Here is a 21,015-nt window from a genome sequence, read left to right as displayed (position 1 = left end):
TTACACAATATGTTACTAATATTTTTTTATACATAAAAAACAACAACATATTTTTGTTCACAAAGAAAACCAAATTTTTATAAACAAAAAAAAACAACATATTTTTGTTCACAAAGAAAACCAAATTTTTATAAACAAAAAAACAACATATTTTTGTTCACAAAGAAACCAAATTTTTATAAACAAAAAAAACAACATTTTTGTTCACAAAGAAAACCAAATTTTTATAAACAAAAAAACAAAACAAATTTTTTCATAACTTCATCCAACTTCCAACATTCTTTTTATGCAAAAAATAGATTTTCTCAGAATTTGATGGATTTAAAAGTGGAAATGAAAAGGTTAAAACATACTAGTTGTTACTTTAACCCTACCAGACAGTTACTGATATACTAGTAATTTCCGAAAATGCTATATATCGAATTACCACTAAACCAGTATTTTTCCGACCACATATTTTTGTATTGTTAAGGAGTTAAAAAAAACGCTACCCAATCACTGCTTAGCCTCGATTTAGCGCAAACGTAACGTTCTGCAACTGACTTGTTTGTTTTGGCTGAGTTGTGAGTTGTTTTGTAGACTAAAGTAGCCATGAAGCAAGTTAGTGACGAACCAAGCACTTCGATAGGTAAAAGAGCAAGATCAAGGAGTTTCATGGTGCAACAAGTGTTGGATAAAGTGACAAATTCTGATTCAGATGAAAGCAAATTTGATCAGGAGTATGTTTCTGAATCAAGTAACACTAGTGATGATGAATATAGCGATGAAGGAGAAAGTGATGATAATTCTGATGATGCAAGGGAGCCTAGATCAAAATCGAGTGTTCAAAGTAGGATGTGTGTCACTCAACCAGGTAATAGGGAGGATTCTGGTGTGGTTGATGAGGGATGGAGCCACAATTTTGTAGCTCCAGATCTGGATTTCGATGAGGATTGGAAAGGGCCAGTGAACATCCGAGGTCATATTACTGAAGAAAGCAAATGCATTGATTTTCTTTTGTTGTTTACCGAGGATGACTTCTGGCAGAATTTGACAGCAAAGACTAATTTACGTGCCACTCAAATGTATGCAGAAAGGCCCAACTACTATTACTGCAAGAATTTCAAGGATGTTTCCGTTAAGGAAACGAAAACCTTTGTTGGGTTGAGGATCTACATGGAATATATCTGTGAAACCTAGTTATCAGGATTACTGGTCAGGTGATGGAAGTGACTTCATTGGATATACTTCAGGGTTCGCAACATAACACGAGACAGATTCTTGGCCATCTGGATTTAACTGCATGTGTTGATGAGGAGGATGCTGGCATTGAAAAGAGACAGAATCTACAAGGTCAGGCCTGTTCTGGAGTATCTGCTCTCAAAATTTCAACACTACGACCAGTCCAGAGGGAATGATTCCCACAAAAAAATCACTTGGCGATAAAACAGTACATAAAAGACAAGCCCACAAAGTGGGGCATCAAATCATCTTTGTGAAACGGAGACTGGATATATTCTCAATGCAGAAGTCTACACTGGGGCAGCACCAATGCCAGTTCAAGAATTGGGTGCAGTCGGGAACACTGTTGTCCGTCTCTTGACGTTAGCCGGAATGGAGGGCAGCTTACACATTCTGGTCATGGACCACTTCTACAACTCGGTGACTGTGGCCAAATATGCTGTGAACCGTCTACAAACTGGGGTTGTTGAAATTCTCGAGCAGAACAGAAAATTCTTTCCAAAGACTCTCAAGGCAGTCAAGAAACTCCCTCGAAGTGAAAGTCCTGCATCAGGACAGCATCACATGTATGGTATGGCAGGACAACAAGCCTATCACCTTCATCTCCCCAACTACCATGATCCTGTAAAAGTGGGAACTGCCAACAGAAGGAAGGGTAGTACTTTCACTGAAGTGAGCATTCCACAGCTTGCCTTGGACTGCAAGTACATGGGCGGTTGCGACAAGAACTACCAGATGACCCACCTTCACCGTTCACGATGCCACTATCACTGGCCCCGATGCCTCTTCGTCAAATTTTTCATATGGGCTTGTTACAACTCCTATGTGCTGTGCCTTTCTACACAAGGAGCTGCCAGAAAATCCCTGTACTTTAGAAGATATATTAGAACAGTGTCTGGAACTGGTAGGAAACTACCATCCTACAGCCATTCACAGAGGACAACAAGAACCCTGTGCTCAATGCTAGAAGCCAGGTAATCACTTCCCTAAAATTCCCTTTGGCACCTCATCTGACCACATCTATGCTGTGTGCATGGATGAACACCCGAGATACAACAGACAGCATCTTGGAGTATCTTACAAAAACAATCCCCAAGAGAAAGTGAAGACAAGGTTCTGGTGCACCCACTGCAGAAAGTACCTGTGCATCAAGGAGGGCTCCAACTTTTGGGCAGACTGGCACATGAAGGCTGAATACTGGCGATTGATGAAAGGAAAAAAATTACTAACGTGTTTAAATTTTTTTCACAATTTTGCCCAGGAGGCCAGGCACAGGGGCAAATTAGGTTCAGTAGCTCAGGTCTAGTAGCAATATCGATAAAAAGGGTGCTGCAATGAGTAAAACTTCTGAATATTAAAATTTATACATGTTAAAAATAAAATTAAAATTTCAGAAGGATGCAATTTAATATCAACAATCAATTTCATTCAATTTATTTGGTTGAAAACCAAATAAATTGAGATATTCCAACATTCACTATGCTACAATTGAATCAAACATTTACTTCATAGAAAAAATATTAATTATCCTTTGAAAAAAAAAGTACCTCACCCCTTCTCAACAGTTCCATTTCAAACAATCTAAATTACTATTTATAACTTCAGCATAACGATGGGCAAAGCCTTTTATAGAAGTGCTTGGATGCATCTTAAATATGAAACGTCCATTGAGTCTGCATGTTTAATGATTAAAATATTTCACATTGAAGCATGGCAGATCAACTAATTGATCTTTTAGGTGAAAATATTTTCGCAAAATATATATTAGATAGAAATTACCTAAATGGTACATTTCTTAGTAACATAATTCATAATGATGCAAATTGGGAATCAATTTTAAAATTTTGTACAATTCAATTTTTCTTGAATTAAAGAATATGAAAATAATTTTCATTTCAATTAAATTGTTGCCATTGTTTAAATTGAGTTAAATTGCATCTTCAGAAAAAAAAAAATCATACAATTTAAATAACTTTTGAAATAAAAGAAGAAATAAGACTGCAGCAATTATTGGTTTAATTTTAGGCCAGTAGATAGGCTGATGGATACAAAATTAACTTTTATTGAAAATTTAACAAAATATCAATGCCGTACTTATTTTCTTTGGAAAGGTTTCATATACTTAGAGAAATATTCAGTAATTTCAGATATGATTGGATTTTTTTAAAAATTTGAGTTGTTTGTTTCCTTTTTAATTAAAAAAGTATTTAATGAAAATTAAACAGCCTCATATTTACTAAAAAAACAAAACATTGTATTATCGTTTAGCGTGTCTGATATGAAAAAAAAAAGCTTTTAATGACGATGATACAATTTTTGTTTTTGAGTAAATATAAGGCTGTTTTATTTTCATTAACCATTTTCTGAATGAAAAGGGAATAAATTACTGGAATTAAAAAAGAAAAAAAAATCTAAGCAAGTACATTTCTTTCAGGACTCGGAGCAAGGATTTTTCTGCCTGTGTTCATTCTGCCATCTTGCATGACAATGAGACATGGGCTGAAAACGCTTCTGATTCGCAACAACTTCAGCACATTGACCGTGGCATAAAACTAAAGAAAAGAATCCCTTCGACTGTGCTCTATCAGAAACTTGGTATTCATGGAATTTTGGATGCCTTATGCACTCAGTATCTCAAGTATCTTATCACAGGGACTCGTCAGAATCGCCTAGTGGTTGACCTTGTTTCCTGACTAGAGCAATGAAAACCGTTTTTCCCCGCTCCCGCCACCTCCCATCCCCCTAAACTGGACACTGTGAAGGTGCTTCAGTACCATATATGTCGGTACAGTGGACTGGGCTGACTTTGCCTAATGGATTGAGGGTACCGGATTGACAGTTTCTTGGCTGCTGTTTCCGACTGATAGTACAGGAGCCCAAACTCTTTGGTAGCGCTTAGAGCGGCTGATCCATCAACAGTTGTATAATATCGGGCTGTTTGTAGTGCCATGTCGCGCATGGAAAGGGACCCTGCACTCATCCCCGGTGGGCTTTCCTGAGGCCACAATCCTGTGGGTGAGGTCAGCTGATGGTCTTCTTGTGTTGTATGTCTGATATTCTGCACAACCACGTGTCCAGCACCCCTCACTCCCTCACCCTAACCGAAATTTTAAAATCAAACAAAATGAAATGACACCTAAAGCAAAAGATATGTTTAAACCAGGACCAAACTCAAAGAAAACCAACCTGCCTCCTCCCTTGAGGCTTGCATTTACGAATATCCGCGGGCTTAGAACTAACTTAGATGATGTTGAATCATATCTCCTTGTAAACACCCCAGATATCTTAGCATTAAGTGAAACAAAACTTCACTCCTCCATTCCCACTAACCACTTTAACATGCCTGGTTATCTCCCACTCTGCCACAAGGACTTGGACAGACATATGCATAGGCTTGGAGTCTATATTCGCAACATCCTCTCCCTGACTAGAGAAACAAAATTAGAAACAGACGACCAGGCCTTCATGTGCTTCAGACTAAATATGCAGCATAATATTAGCTACTTGTATTTTCTCTACCGCTCTCCCTCAACCCAGGACTGCACCCTAATAAACAAAGTAACTGGCTTGGATTCTCTAATTACACGGACGTAGCTGGTAGCACAACACATAGCTTTGCTATATCCCATTCCCTATCTCAGACGGTTACATTCCTGACACGTTTCCCAGACCAGTAAGACCAATACACCTCACTTCGAGATCTATTTCTGACAACAGTTCCCCATGATTGTACAACAAATGCCCACAGCCCACTCGGAAATGCTGATCACGCTGTGATAATGGTAGAAATCACCCTAAATTCTCGCCCTAAAACTGAAGACCCACTACTCAAAACAACGTATTACAAAAAGACCGACTGGGAAGCCATCAGGGAACTCATCAGAGATGCCCCATGGCAAAATATCTTTTCTCTCCCAGCTGAACAGTGTGCAAATGAGATCACTGAATGGGTAAAAACTGCAATTGAGGCACATATTCCCACACGGAAATTCTATAGCAAACCCCACTCTCCTCAATGGTTTACCTCTGCTTGTGCAGCTGCTATTGCTCAAAGGCAGCATGCGTTTCGCAGATTCAACGACAAAAGTCCAGTTCAAACAGTCAGAAGTATATAGAAGCCATAAATAATTGTAAGAGAGTAATAGAGACAGCTAAGACAGATTACACTGAAACCACGAGGAAACACATTGAAGAACAGAAATTAGGAACGCGTGATTTTTGGAAAATCTACAACAGTGTAGTAAATAATGGGCAGTCAACGATTCCCCCACTATCAATCCATCATGAAGTTGCTTGCACGGCAACCGATAAGGCAAATCTGCTTGCCAGTCGGTTTACCTCAAACTCCACACTGGATCTGGCACACCACTTCCTCCCCAACTTTCCTTTGTGGACAGACGCCATACTAGACGATTTGAAAATCACCCCTTCTCAGGTGCATAGTATCATAAAAAACCTAGACACCTCAAAAGCATGTGGACCAGATCTCATCCCGGCTGTGCTAATAAAAAAATGCTCTGCTGAGATTGCTCCAGTGGTCCCAGTCTTCAAGAATTCTGGTGAAAGAACTGACCCACTAAATTATCGCCCCATTAGCCTCCTCCAACTTTTCGCCAAAATATTTGAGTCCTTAGTTAATCAAGCCCTAGTTCAACACCTAACAACTGCTAAACTCCTGACCGACAAACCATATGGATTCAGGCAAGCCCATTCAACAGCAGATATCTTAACTGTAGTCTCTGAACGTATATACCGTTCACTGGACAAAATAGGGGAAGGTAGAGCGGTGGCCCTTGATATATCTAAGGCTTTTGACAGGGTATGGCACGATGGTCTTCTAAGGAAAATTAGATCATATGGTATCACTGGAAGAATACACAATGTAATTAAATCCTTCTTAAGTAAGAGAAAAATCCAAGTTGTCCTCGACGGTCGTACATCTAAACAATATAATATAAATGCAGGAGTACCCCAGGGGTCTATCCTTGGACCTTTATTGTTCCTGATATTCATAAATGATCTCCCTGATAAAATTGCTTCGGAGATGGGTATATTTGCCGATGACATCACCCTCTATAACAGGCATGAGGGGAAAACAAATGAACACATATCTAAGGAAATGGCAGAATCACTAGAGGATGACCTTCAATCTGTAGTGGAATGGGGACAAAAATGGATGGTCACATTCAATGCTGCCAAGACTAAGCTTGTTTCCTTCAATAACTACAAGAAACCTTTTCTACTACCAATAGCAATGGCTAAGAATACACTGCCTGAAAGTACTTTCTTTAAACTTGTCGGCCTAACGTTTACAGGAAACATGAACTGGAATAAATACATTGAGAGCATTGCCAAGGCTGCTGCAAAGAAGGTGGGTTCTCTCTACTGTGCTAGAAAATTACTTACGCCTGAAAGTATCCTGTACCTCTATAAGGCCACCATTCGCCCATGTATTGAGTATTGCTGTCACTTTTGGGCTGGTGCATCTGCTGCTTGTCTCTCACTCCTGGATAGGGTTCAAAAGAGAATCGCCAACCTGATAGGTCCTGAACTGTCATCTAAGCTTCAGCCTCTGTCCCATCGACGAAATGTTGCATCCCTCTGCCTGTTCTACAAGTACTTTAATGGTGGCTGCTCTGACGAACTGCAAGCACTTGGACCTCCTCGACGTGACTACCCCCGACAAACCTGACAAGCAACTAAGTCACACCCTTTTACAGTAGAGATCCCTAGGTGCAAGAAAGCCTTTTACTCCAATAGTTTCTTCCCCAGAACTGCAAGTCTTCGGAACTCTCTGCCGGGATACTGCTTTCCCAACTATACTGATATGCAGAAGTTCAAGTGTAATGTGAACAAACATCTTTCTACTCATCTTCCTTCATAAATTATGTCCCTGATAGTAGCCCCCTACTTCAAAGTGGCACTTGCCTTGTTTGGGGTGAAGATTAAATAAAAAAAAAAAAAAAGAAAAAAAAGTGGTTTGGCCATGTACAGTGTGCTACCTCCTGCATCATCTTAATAATGCACATCATATAGATACTACGGGCATGAGGGTGTGTGAAAGACCAAGGAAAACCCAGCTTGAGTGTGTACAAAGTGACTTGATTGCTTGCAACATGACTAGTATCAACTCTTTTGATCTTTGCATTGGAGCAGGCATGAACTGTTGCCTGGTTTGGAGTCCGGAACACTTGCAGAACCTTAAATACCAAAACAGGAGGAGGAGGGGTGGCAGTGATGATATTGATCATCATCATTATATTAATGCCAAAAGAAATGTAGAATTCAATTCCTAATCAATAGTTTCCAATTTAAAGCAATTTTATATTTAAATCTTAATGGTGGAAAAAGATAATTATTTTAATTTGTAAGCAAATTCGCTGTACATAAAAAGAAGAAATTAAAAATGTATATTTCCGAAAGCAAATCTTTTTTAAAATGGACGAAAATTACTAAAATTATTCATTTTCTTCTTACTCATCTATTAACTCGTAATGATAAAATTTGGACATCATTTTCTTATTATTGTAAAATGTTTTTAATTTTAAAAGGAAGAATAACAAGTATGCAAAAATGGTCTTGAATTTCAAGGCAATATTTAGATCAACATAGATATGCGGTGATAGGCATAGAGAGATACAAAGAAATATGGGTCGAGATAGATAAGCATATTCTTTTTTATTTAAGTTGTCTAGCACTAGCAGGATGAACTGGTGTTGCCCAGGATTCTACAAAAGAAAATGGTTGAATAATTAAAAAAATTGTAACACCTTTCTTTTAAGATTTTCCTCCTCCCTTCTTTCATATTAGCTTTTTAACATGTATCTTCATCCAACTATCTCTCTGATTCATGCACAAACTTTAACTTTTACAACTGCTTTAATATGATAGAATGAAAAAGTAACCAGCAAATGACTGTTTGGTCTGTTTTCAAGGATTTTGGAGGGGGGATGGGGAGGATCAAACATTTACCATTTAAGAATGAAAGTAATTTTTTTCTATGGATTCCAGGTGCAAACGCGAAGACTTCACAATATTATTAAATTGTGTTTAAAAACTAAAGGTAGATGCGGAACCTGATACCCAAATTTCAAAGAGCCATAACGTTGGACTGCATCAGAATGTTTGTATTATAATTCTGGAGATGTTTCATAGCTCCTCATGTAAACTTAATATTAGTTGTAACATTGTGTGAGGAATTATTTGATCCCCACAGATTGTCTGTTGTGGTGTTTGTTAACCAAAAAAAAAAAAAAAAACAGCTATGCATCTTTTTGGCACTTAAATAGTTGACTCATTAGATAGTGACGTCACCCAGCAATTGTGATAGTAGTTGCCATCACTATGATATTCTAACAACAGAAACAGAGTTGTTGTTTTTTTTCTTCTCTGGTTGTGATGATAGCAGCAGCTGTCTTCGTCTCTTCCTTGATAGATTTAATAATGGATAACAATGAAAAAAATAATAACCACCAACAATATTCTTATTCATTTGTAACATATTAAATGCTTTCGTCCTCTTCACAACATTGCATTTCAGACTGAAGTGAGTGTCCTTAATGATGGAGGTCTGAACAGAGCTGAAAGGGAGTAACAGACCAAATATCAAGGTCTCATGTATGCTATAAAAAGAATCTGGAATCTTAGGGAGAAATCAATCGTACCAGTTATTATAGGTGCCACATGACTTATGAATAAGAACCTGAAGTCCTACCTAACTAATATTCCTGGTGAACTAAGTGCAAAAAATATCCAGACAATTGCACTTAAGGGAACAACAAGGATACTAAAAAGAGGAGTTCTCGATTGGTTTCAATAAAAAGCAGGAAAATGTTGGCAGCTGGTTTGGCTGCCCCATACCCAGCATTACAATCTTAAAAGGAAGAAAAAAAAAAAAAATAGAAATAAAATTTAAAAAAAATTCCTGATGTAATTTCCTGTACATTGACTTGACTTAATTATCATATTCAGTTTCATGTCCATTTAAGAAATTGACTTCCAAACTAACCGATCTCTGTCCAGGTTTTTATTTATCCTCCTTTACCTCAAGTCCATCTGTATTACTTCTTCCCTTGTTTTCCTTACCCTACCCCTGCAAATGACCATACTACCTCAACTATACACTGATTGATGATTATATATTAGATTCAGAATTATTTTTTGGCCATTATTAAATGTGTAACACTGCAGGAGGAATTCTTCAATCCATATAGATGGGTCGCTGTTGTCTTTGTCAGTAGAAACAGTTAAGTCTCTCTTGTTGATACATAAGTAGTTGACCCGTTGGATAGTGATGTCTCCCAGGAGTGGCGAGATCACTGTGGTATTTTAAGAGCAAAAATAGAATTGTTTGCTTTTTTATTATCTGGTTGTGATAATAGCAGCAGTCATCTTCCTCCCTTCCTCATCTGTAATAATGGATAACAGTAAAAGAAAAAACAAATGTCGATAATATTTTTTTTTTCTGAATAACAAAATGCTTTTCAATGTTTTATTCTTTTATAACACTGTAAAATTACATATTCCTATCATCCATTTCCCAGTGCTTCAAAAAAGGCAACAGAATTTTGTCCGTTCACCTGCAAAAAAAAAAAAAAAAAAAAAAAACACTATATCCTCTTCACTAGATCTCACTGTAGACTTTCTGTTTGTAGTTTGTGCATATAGTTTTCATTCTAACTTCATCATCATTAGTCTAACATCCGTTTTACATGCTGGCATGCCTTGGACGACTTTTAGAAATTGACTGCCAAACTAATCTATCTCTTGCTTTGTTTTCATGTATTTCTTTCAAGTCTATCCTTATAACCTATGTTTTCTTCACCCTATCCCTACCAACTAACCCTATTAATTAAATTAGTTTCTTATATCTCAGTGACAATATCCCTTGTTTGGGGTGGGGGAATAAAAAAAATCTTTATATGTATCTGCCTAGGGACAAGTATTCCTCTGGTATAGTTATAAAAAGGAGGAAGTTGAAGAATTACTTCAAATTTCATAATAAAATGATGTCCATCATGATAATCATGATAATGTTGTAAATTTGATGCCTGTTTATAGGCAAGTTCCAGAGGCAGTTGCTTTATTAATTACATAAACTGTTCTATACCTACAAACCCAAGAACTTGCATCTATCCTTTCAATGTAGTCATGTTAACGAAGTCTCCTATTCTGTACACATCTCCCTATACTATACAAATTTGATCTAGCTCTGACGTCATCAAATCTAAGCATGTCTTTAATACTTGCATTACACGTATCATTCTCATTTCTCTACATGCAATGCATGTCCTCAACCCTTCTAATTTTAAATGGAAGATTCCATTTTCTGGTTAAAACTAACCTAACATGGTATTTTTCATTTTTAATCTAATTTTTACATTTCCAAGATCTAATCTTGGGAAATTTTCTGAAAATCAATTGATTTTCTATTGAATCTCTCAAATAATGAAAAAAAACTTTTCAAGTTTCCCAAATTTTGCCTACTATGCATGAAAAATTAGTATATGGATTTCACTGTTCTGGACTAGTTTTTAAATTTCAGTCATTTATTGATGACAAGATTATTTCATTAGCTGCTTTGATAAAATATAAACAGATACAATAAAAGCTTGCCTTTGGAATTTCCTCCCCACTCCCGGTTTCTCCAATTTTACTAATATACCAAGATTTAAATGTAATCTAAACAAACATCTTGCTGCACAATTTCCCACTTAGGATAATCCCTATAAATCTAGTCTCTAATCTCAGAGTTTCTTATGCCAGTGACAATATCCCTTGTTTGGAGGGAATTAAAAAAAAATCTTTTTATGTACCTGCCTAGGGACAAGTATTCCTCTGGTATAGTTATAAAAAGGAGGAAGTTGAAGAATTACTTCAAATTTCATAATAGTTTTATAAAATGATGTCCATCATGATAATGATGATAAAGAATGTTGTAAATTTGATGCCTTTTTATAGGCAAGTTCCAGAGAGAGTTGCTTTATGCAAGATAGGCATATCCTTATATTTTTATGTTTATGCAGTCAATACTCAAGTCGTCAGTCATACTTTTTTTCTCTTTTTTTTTATGTTCATCTAATTTAGCATTGGAAGAGAGAGAAAAGTTTCAGAAAAATATGTTGATAAAGAAATGAGTTATTTTGCTGTAATCTTGAAAACCAAAATTTTCAGGAATGCAGTCTTGCACTGTGATAAACTTTGTTTATGTACGAGTCGTTTTGTTCATGATTATTCAGCATCATCATCGTCATGCTGGCATGCATTGGACAACTTTAAGAAATTGACTCCCAAACTAATCTATCTCTGGTCAGGTCTCCATTTATCCCTCTTTCCCTCAAATCGATTTTTATCAATTCCTCCAATATTTACTTCAGACTTCTCCTGTAAACTGAAGCTGCTACCCTAACTGTTCTACATCTACTAATTCAAGAATGCTAATTCATATTTTTAACATTAGTATACTATCGTAATCTTTTGTTCTGCGCACTATACTGTGTGAATGCCTACTAGACACTATCGTCGGGTGTCTTCGGTCTATCTGTACAGTCGGATTTCTCAGAAATTCTATGAGAATACTTATCATCGGAAGTAAATCTTGACCAAAAATATGGCGTGCTGTCTCCTCGAGCCATCTAGTACGTTCCTTAAGTTGTGAACTGGGACACCTTGAGGGGAGCTTCTAATACCAAATAAGAAGTTGTTGATAATGAAGAATTAACTATTAAAAAAAAAATGAATAAAAATAAATCTACATACTAGCAGGCTAAAAAGGCCCCCTCAACCCATTTATACACAGGTGTAAACCTTCTCTTCTCTGAAAGTGGCACTATAGCCATGACAGAGGCTAAACAAGATCAGCCATCAGGTCGTGATAAAAAAGGCATCATTAACTCTAGCAAAAAAAAAAAACAAAAAAAAAACAATATTGGAGGCTTTAAAGCCCAACCATGGCCAGTTGCAAAAAGGAAGATCCTATTGCTTTGCTATTACTATTCAAAATTTGAAAAGTGGAGCAAACCTTCAAACACGATTCTTACCGAGAAAATAAAAAAAACTAACCTCCATGAAAATAAAAAAAACTCCAGATTTAATCTTCTGAGGTCATCAGAATGAGGCCTACACATTTATTATATAATTCTATCATTTCTCTCCATGCAACACATATCTTCAACTCTCACTGTTCAGGTTTCACTTCTATACATTATCACACTGCATACACGCGTCTGATAGACTTTTCCTTTGGTTGATAATGATGATGCTTTGCTGGTTAGTGATGACAAGTTCTCTGAACTTTCTGTCATCTACTGCTAATTTTTGCAATAACACAAGCACCTGCTCCGTGCTCCCACATATTTCTTGAAATTTAGTTGTAAGAGAATAAAATTTGATTGATAATTTAATAGAAAATATTGGAGGGAGTGTATGAAAAGTCTAATTGATACAAACATAGACTGGGATCAGTTATGACAATTTCAAATTCTTGTGGATCTTTTTTTTTATATACTATTGGGTAACCATGTATCAAGGTCAAGAGCCATTCAAGGATAATGGTTAATGAGGCTGCTTGTTAACTGAAAGATGAAGAACGTTATGGAAGTACTAACATTGGTTAGTCGTATGACCTGTGTTTGATTACTTATGCAGCGGTTTATGATAAGAATTTATGTACATTGGATGTGAAAACAATCAAGTTGGTATCTGTAGTGAAGTAGTACTATAATAATCTAGATGAGTTCTTATTGCAATTGTTTCCTTTTCGTAAAGGAGAGCTGATGCTACGAGATAAGGCTGTCTGAAGATACTGGCTTTCTGACCTAATGCACCAAGCATTGATGTTATTGTTCTTTTTTTTTTTTCTCCTTTTCTTTTGCAAGACTATGTTCTGCAAAGCCAAAAAAAGAAGAAGAATTTTCCTCTACAAAACAACCAAACCAAACACCATGAATAAATATTATTATTATTATTATTATTAACGATATAAAGAATTTAAAGCATAAAAACTTTTACTAAAATTACTGGATTCAGCATTAAATAACTGACAAAGGTTGTCATATCATAAAAACAAAATTGTAAAGGAAGAACTAGAGATTGGATCTCAGTCGAGCATCTTCCATAGAGTAGAGAGAGACTAGCAATCTCGCTTCTGTGAGAAAGAGGTTGTAAAGAGCAGAAGAGATTATCTCCCATTAAATGTGGAGTCTTGTTTTGAATTCTGTCTAGGCAACAAAGAGTTTTTTCTTTTAAATTTTCTTTCTTTGAAGATTGTAACGTTAGGTGTGGAGCAGCCAAACCAGCTGCCAACATTGCCCTGCTTTTTATGGAAATCAACCGAGAGCTCTTTTTAGTATCCTCGTTGTTCCCTTAAGTGAAATTGTCTGAATGGCATCTCCCTGGATGCAACAAATGCATCTGACTCTTATATAGCATCAAAAGTCAGGTGCTTTCTGGAGTGGTAGAAGGATGCAACCATTTTTACCAGCAACAGATTCAATATGTCTTCTATTTTTATAAGCGTTTAAATGTATAACTTTTGTGAAAAATGTTAATTATTCTTATTAGCGAGGTTGAAGAAATTCCTGTCTGTAACTCTGCCTCAATTAAATCTGTTTGTCATCATTATACTTCTACTCACATCATTCATAAGCAGATTTAAAAAGGTGAAGATTGCAACTGATTCATCTAAATGACTCATTTAAGTAATATTTCATTTTAGCATATTTATACGACCACTATTCACTCGCCATTGCTTACAGTAGAGCACTTTATTGTTGTTGTTTTTTTTTTTTGGGGGGGGTTGCAATATATATATATATTAGTAATGGGACGATTCAAATATTTTTCCTGATTCCGCTACAATTACAGATTCCAATCTATCTATATAATTATAAAACTCAAATGACCTTGTAATGAGTGATGTAACCCACTTTCTGGTTTACGACATCCAGTTGCGCATGCGTGCATAAACATTAACCCATAACAATGTAAACAAATAAACACAAATCGCTTCTTTTGTAGATTTTGACCTGCACACTGAAATATTAACATTATTATTTCGAAATTATTATTTAACATGAGAAGAGTGGGGGTGTTTTGCAACTATTCTTTATTATAACTATACTGTTGCTATTTTCTTACAACTAAACAACTTTTTAACCCATTGACAAACATAAGAACAATTGTAGTAAAGTCAAGACTACTACTACTATTACTACTTTCTATCCGTCCCTTTTCCTTCCTTCCTTCTTTTTATATGTGTTGTTTACATTTCTAGATACAAAATAGTTGTGTGAGAACGGTGAATTTGACACATTTACTACTGTTTCAATATTAGTTTTATTTTATTTTATTTTTTTAGGTTTTATTTTTTTTTTGCTTCAGGTTTTATTAATTATTATTTTTTTTTTTAGATTTTAAGTTTCTATAACTTGGTTGAAGGATTCCAATATGGGTTTTTCATTCTTATATTTCTCATTGGTAGGTTCATGTGCATTTTTGCTGCTAAATGACTTTCGCCGGTGTTCGATTCGTAGGAAAATCATGTTTAATTTTCGATTTTTGAGCGATTATTTGGAAAAATAGGTAACTTTACACGAATAGGGAGGATTTTTTTTTCATGTTTGAGTGATCCATTCGTGATTTTTCATTTTAATATACTTTCATAGAAATGTTTCTGTTATGTAAAAAAAAAAACTATTTTCTTTATGTCACAAGTGTCACGTTCATACATGAATTCCATAGCTAATATAACATACTGACCCAACGGGTCACGGGTAGTCTAGTTCTTTATAAATCTCTAACTATTTAACTATAAGATTGTTATTTTCTCCGATTTTCCTAAAAACACATGTTAAATATGCAAATATTTTCCTAAATGTCAAAATACACTTGTGGAAGATGATCTATCGATTTTTGCTTTTCTGGTATTTTAAAATCAATAAACATTTATTATTTTATCATTATTACCAGCAATGGAAAATTTTACTTTAAACAAAATCAAATTAAAAAAAAAAAAAAAAGACAATTAAAAGAATCGTTTTGGAATCAAAAAATAGGCATCAATTTTTCCGATACCCCCAAATCTTCCGATTCCTGATTCCAATTAATCGTCCCAACACTAATATATATATATATATATATATATATATATATATATATATATATATATATATATAATACTACAAAAATCTATAGCAGAATCTTCCATGTTTAATTTACTACACAGAATCTTCCATGTTTAATTTCTGTAAGATATCTTCAGGCTAATATGTATAGAATTTGTATTACATGTTATTTTTACACATCCATATAATGTTTAATATAGTTAGCTAACCAATCAGATTCATTTTTATTTCCACCTGCAAGTTGAAGTATCGACTAGCTCATGACCAAATTTTATTCATATGAAGGTTGGGCTGACATATACTTCCTATTCTATTCTGTTTTCCATAGGGTGATGCACCTTTTTCTTTTGTGAATATGTTGAGTTAATGGTTAAATTTATCTTAAGATGTGCATGCTTGGAGTACAATATATATAAAATCAATATGAAAAATATATAAATGTTTATATTTTCTCTATTTATTTCTCATTTTTTGATGTGTAGAAATACCAAATGTCTTTTCACGAAAACAAAACATTTTTAAAATTTTGTTCTTTTTAGAAAAAAAAAATTTTTTTCAAGTCTGAAATCCTTCACTTTATTTCTATAATAATGACATGCTTTCTTTTTTTCCTTTTTATACTGACTGATGTAATTTTTTTCTTCTTCTAAACTTTCCAGCTTGAGACATTCTATTTCTTACTCTCTTATTTCTTTAACTTCACTGATTGAGGCTTTTTTTTTAAATATGAATATTAGTGCAGACACTGAGTAAGCATAGTTTTCTTTTTGATGGAGGGTGTATGTCGTGATAAACTCCTGGCAAAAAGTTTTTTTTCTTTCCCATAGGTGGAACAATGGAACAAACCACTTATTGTTTAATATGTTACCTGGTGGTCCGATGGATTATAGTACCATACTTGATGTCAAAACAGACCAGGCTGTGATTGCCGGTGGTGGTTTCTCAAAATGGACTTACAGAGAAACCTACGATGTTTCTATACCTGTCTTCAACCCACTTGTGGCCAAAATCAAGCTCCCAACGCTTCCTATCACGTGAGTAAATTTTTATGCAATGTGATTTTACCTATAAAAGCAAAATTGCAATAGCATTTTTTTTTCTATCAATGTAATTCTTTTAAAAATTGACCCACAAATAAAAAAGATATGACTTGTTGAAGCACATTAGGTATGTAATATTGCTGATGTCTACAAAAATACAGCATCTGCTTGTAATACTATTTTATGCAATGTGATTTTACCTATAAAAGTAAAATTGTAAGAGCGTTTGTTTTCTATTACCGGCTCAATTTAAAATGATTTTAAAGTTTTCACTAATATGCTAAGAGACTAGGGTTCAATCCTCAGCCAAGTCATACAAAAAACTAAAAAAAAAATTGTAGTTGCTGTGCCCTTGCTAAACACTATTTATACACGGTAGAACAATAAAATTATCACCCTAGAAAAGGCATGATTCTATTTCCACTTGATGAAAGCTATTTTCCTTCTTTTTTTTTTGTTACAAACCATCTACTAGTTGGCCAGTTGTATACAAATCCCAAGAGCGATCGGAGCCTTCTACATGTCTCAAAGTGACACAATGTTCATCGGAAATGAGTTGCTATACAACTCATGCTCTCTACCGATCCAAGTTATGACAACAGAACCATTGCCAGCACCCTCAAAATGCAGATCTGGACAGTTCAACGCTTGAGGGCATGCCCAGGGTGATGAAAACAGTTTCCAGCCACGGTTATGATCTTTAGTGTGGCTAGTGAGGGCAACATCATGCCACCTCATATCTTCGAAGCTGGCTTGAAAGTCAACACCAAAGTGTATCTGGATGTGCTGAGGAGTGTGGTGATCCTCTGGTGTAGCTAAAATATTTCGTTTCTGTGTTACAGTATTCTCATTTTATGCTATTCATATATATTCCTTCTAGACTGAAGCAATTTTTATTTTTGTGCTATTCCAGAATGCTTTTTATTTTATTTTATTTTATGGGGGGGGGGGTCCTCACATTAAAAACTGAATCTGTGTTTAATTCTGCCCTCATAGGGAGACAAGTAAATAGAAACACATACTTAGTCATAATTTCCAATTTTTATTCATGAGAAATGGTATTTACTAATAATTTACTAATACCAAAATGAAATTAAATGCATGCTAAGCTATCAGAAGAGATTTAAAAAAAAAAAAAAAAATTTCTACTCTTTTTATTATTACTCTACTTTATTTTTTTCTTCTAGAGAAACCAGACGTTGGCTTTTAATCTCTGCTCAACCTGGATTACACCGGGAGTACAGAGAAGAATTAAATCATTTAGCGCGTGGGGATGGGCGGCTTTTATTACTTGATCGATGTCCAAATGATGAAAAACCGTGGAATTTTTCTCAAAGATGCCGGGAGTCAGTTGTATATGAATATCCTCATATACTACAGGTAATCTGTAATTATGTTGTTTAAGATTTTTTACTGCTAGTTCATGATTCCCTACTACCACCAAGAAAAAACAAAAATAAAAAAAACCTGTATGATATACATACTTGTGATGAGAAAAAAATATTGTAAAGAAAAGATCATGAAAATTAGTTTTATTTTTATAAAAAAGGTCGTTTTTAAGCGAATTTGAGCTTTTCCAATGCCCCCCTCTCCATGTTAAGAATAGTTTTCTAAAATCTTGCAAAAGTCTGAATTTTTTGGAATTATCTCCCTTGTCCTGCTAAATAGTGTCAAGAGATTATTGATCATCATTTAATAATAAAATTTTATTTATTTTTTATTTTTAAATAAAACTACTTGGTCAATTTATGTGATTTTTGGTATATGATATTTTATTTCTGTCACAGATATATATACTATTTTTTTATTTTTTTAATGGGGTGAGGTGGGGAGTTATAGACTTGCACCAACTTTACTTTTTTCCATGCATAAAATGCTTATATCAAAGCTATGTGCCAGTTGCATGCTTATATAAATTGATGAATCAGACAAGTTAAGCAGAAGTTACATTACTTTATTTTCATTTAACAAAATTTTGCAGCAGAAAAAAATTGATTTATTGGAGTTTATATTTATATTTGCTTCGAAGGAAATTTACTGATTACACCATGAGGCATATATTTCTCTGTGTGCTCTTATAATGAGTTCCTTAACTCCATGTTGTATTGTTTTTCCAGACAGTTTCTTTCTTGTCATGTAGTAACTGCTTGAAGGCATCCAAATGGAGCATATGGAAGCAATGGGCAATGAAAGTGAATACAAGTTGGTTTTAACAAAAAGATGAACATTCCTGCATTGAAAATAAAAAAATCCATTAGAATTCAGAGAATTATCAAATCTTTATGAAATTTTCTATATTTATTAATAAATCAATGAAAGACATATGTATGTATGTATATATATATATACATGCACACACACAAAGTAAATATATAAACACATATATAATCTAAAACCATTATAAATAACACCGCAAAGCAAGACAAGTACTGTAACCAGGGGCTGGAAAAACATGTTATTCCATATCATAACCTGAAAAAACGTATCCTAGGGCCACCGTATCCCGGGATTCTAGTGTAGTTTTATTTTATTTTTTTCTTTTTGGTCACTTGAATTACTTTAACCCCTTCAGTTCAATAATTTTTAATTTCCAATTTTTTAGTATCATTCTCTCCTCAAAACTCTTAAAATTTTTTTTTTTTTCATTCTCATTTTCAAGGTGTTGTCTCTTTGTACTAATAGTCACTGATTTTCGACTATAAGTATGATATTTATTTCATCTTTGAAATGGAGAGAAGAAAGTGGTAAAGTAATTCAACTAACCTAAAAAAGAATTTTTTTTTTTTTTGTGGGGGCCGGGGTGGAGGGGGTAATCTAGGTATATTCATTTTTTGTGTTAAGAAAAAACTTGCCCTTTTATTGTCCTTTAGCTTAATAACAGAGCCAAGGGAAAAAGGACTTCTGCTGCTATATCTTTTTTACAACTATGATATATGGCTTGTATAAGAACAAAATAGAAAGACACCACTACTCATTGAGCCTACAACTTACAACATGTCAATGAACTGACAATTACAAGCCCACATAGCGATACATATGACTAATAAGTTTGGTATATCATTGCATATAAATAGATAAAAAGAATGAAATGAAAATTTATTTTCTTTGACTAACCATGAAATTTCTACAGGCCCACTAGGTTTGTTTAATTCTGTAGAAGGTTTTTATGTTTTTATCTGTTTTTTATTTCTCTAAATATTTCAGAATGCCACATTTTGTTTGGTAATTCGTCGAGCCCGTTTAGGACAAACGGCTTTTAGTGATGCCTTGCAAGCTGGTTGCATTCCTGTCGTTGTAGCTGATGGATATGTGTTGCCATTTTCAGAAGTGCTCGATTGGAAAAGGTAACTTTGTTTCTCATCATCATTGTTTTGTTATTTTATGAATTTGTTTCGAAGTTTGAACCTTTCAATGAAATAAAAAATAAACATGTTATAAATGAATCATCTCCTGCTGAATGGACTCTCATCGGACTATCATCTTTATCTGTGCCTAAATCAAGACGTGGATTCCATGAACAAAGCTTCTTTCTTAGAACTGCACGCCTGTGGAACTCTGTTCCGTCTGCCTGCTTCTCACCTGACTACAACTTGGATGTCTTCAAGTCCAACATTAACAAATTCCTAATGAACCGCCCCCTTAAGTAAACACTTCATCAAATCTCCACACTAACGTACTGTACTTACAATAACCCTTATCCCTGAGTGGCTTCCGGGCCTTGATAAGTGGTGACCACCGTGTAAAAAAAAAAAAAAAAAAAAAAGATATTAGATAAGTTTGGCGATTGCATTTCTTGGTGGTTAGTTTAGGCATAATCACGTTGACACACCACTTCTTGCCAGATCACCAAAGCTAAGCAACGTTGAGCCTGGCCAGTACCAGATGGGTGACCATTTGGGAATTCTAGGCGCTGTGTGTGCTCTCTGCTCATCTCGGCATTGTTTCCAGTCGTCCTGTACCTTCACTTGTCATTGGTATGCAACAATGTCGACTTGGGAGAGGTGTGGTTGGAGACTGCGAAACTCTTGGCGCACAAATTTCACGTGCAGGCACCCTTACAGTGAGTATCTATAGTCTGTCAAGACTGAAGGAAGCCTTATTGTAGTTCAGGAGACAGGAAAGAAGTGCTGGAAGATAAATGGTCAAGAAAAGGATCGGTCAGATTATGATACATCAGTTTGTGAGAACTGAAAATGATAATGCCAGTCAGTGGATATGATGTCATATATAAAGTACAGAGAATTCTGGGTACAAAATCTCTGTTAGTTTTTGAAGAAACGACTAAGAGAGCGTACCTGTTAAACTAGATCAACAAACTTGTAATCTATAAAACTTAACAAACGTACTCTTTTTCTGTCTTTTGCTCTTTATCTCTCTATCTCTTTTGCTCCTTTTCTCACTCTCTCCCGATAATTACAGACATAATGCGGTGTAATTGGCGAATGATGGAAACATGATTGTACAGTGTGACTCAATAAACCTATCTTTTCGAACAGTGTTCTCAAATTATTTGAAAAGTATGTCTGACGGCTTTGATTTCTGTACTACTTCGCAACAAGGTGGATAAACATGTATAGCAAAAAACAGTTTCGGTCAATGAACAGATACATGCATGGTTTCAAATGTTTCTG

The 21,015-nt window shown here is 35.0% G+C and overlaps 1 protein-coding gene across 3 annotated transcripts in view; it reads left to right on the top strand.

The window, feature by feature from the left end:
• Positions 1–21,015, top strand: part of LOC145276935 (exostosin-2-like) — a 140,394-nt gene that overhangs the window by 46,415 nt on the left and 72,964 nt on the right. For all 3 annotated transcript variants that reach the window (XM_080128425.1, XM_080128421.1, XM_080128424.1), the window contains exons 3-5: positions 16,172–16,378; positions 17,572–17,764; positions 19,589–19,728. In XM_080128425.1, coding sequence (XP_079984551.1) covers positions 16,172–16,378; positions 17,572–17,764; positions 19,589–19,728 — 540 coding nt within the window. The remainder of the gene's footprint in view (positions 1–16,171; positions 16,379–17,571; positions 17,765–19,588; positions 19,729–21,015) is intronic.

The sequence above is a fragment of the Euprymna scolopes genome, chromosome 5, assembly GCF_053919585.1.
Source record: "Euprymna scolopes isolate OS-2025 chromosome 5, ASM5391958v1, whole genome shotgun sequence".
Classification (NCBI taxonomy): domain Eukaryota; kingdom Metazoa; phylum Mollusca; class Cephalopoda; order Sepiida; family Sepiolidae; genus Euprymna; species Euprymna scolopes.
Note: the sequence above shows the minus strand (reverse complement) of the source record. Positions and strands in the feature narration are given on the sequence as shown.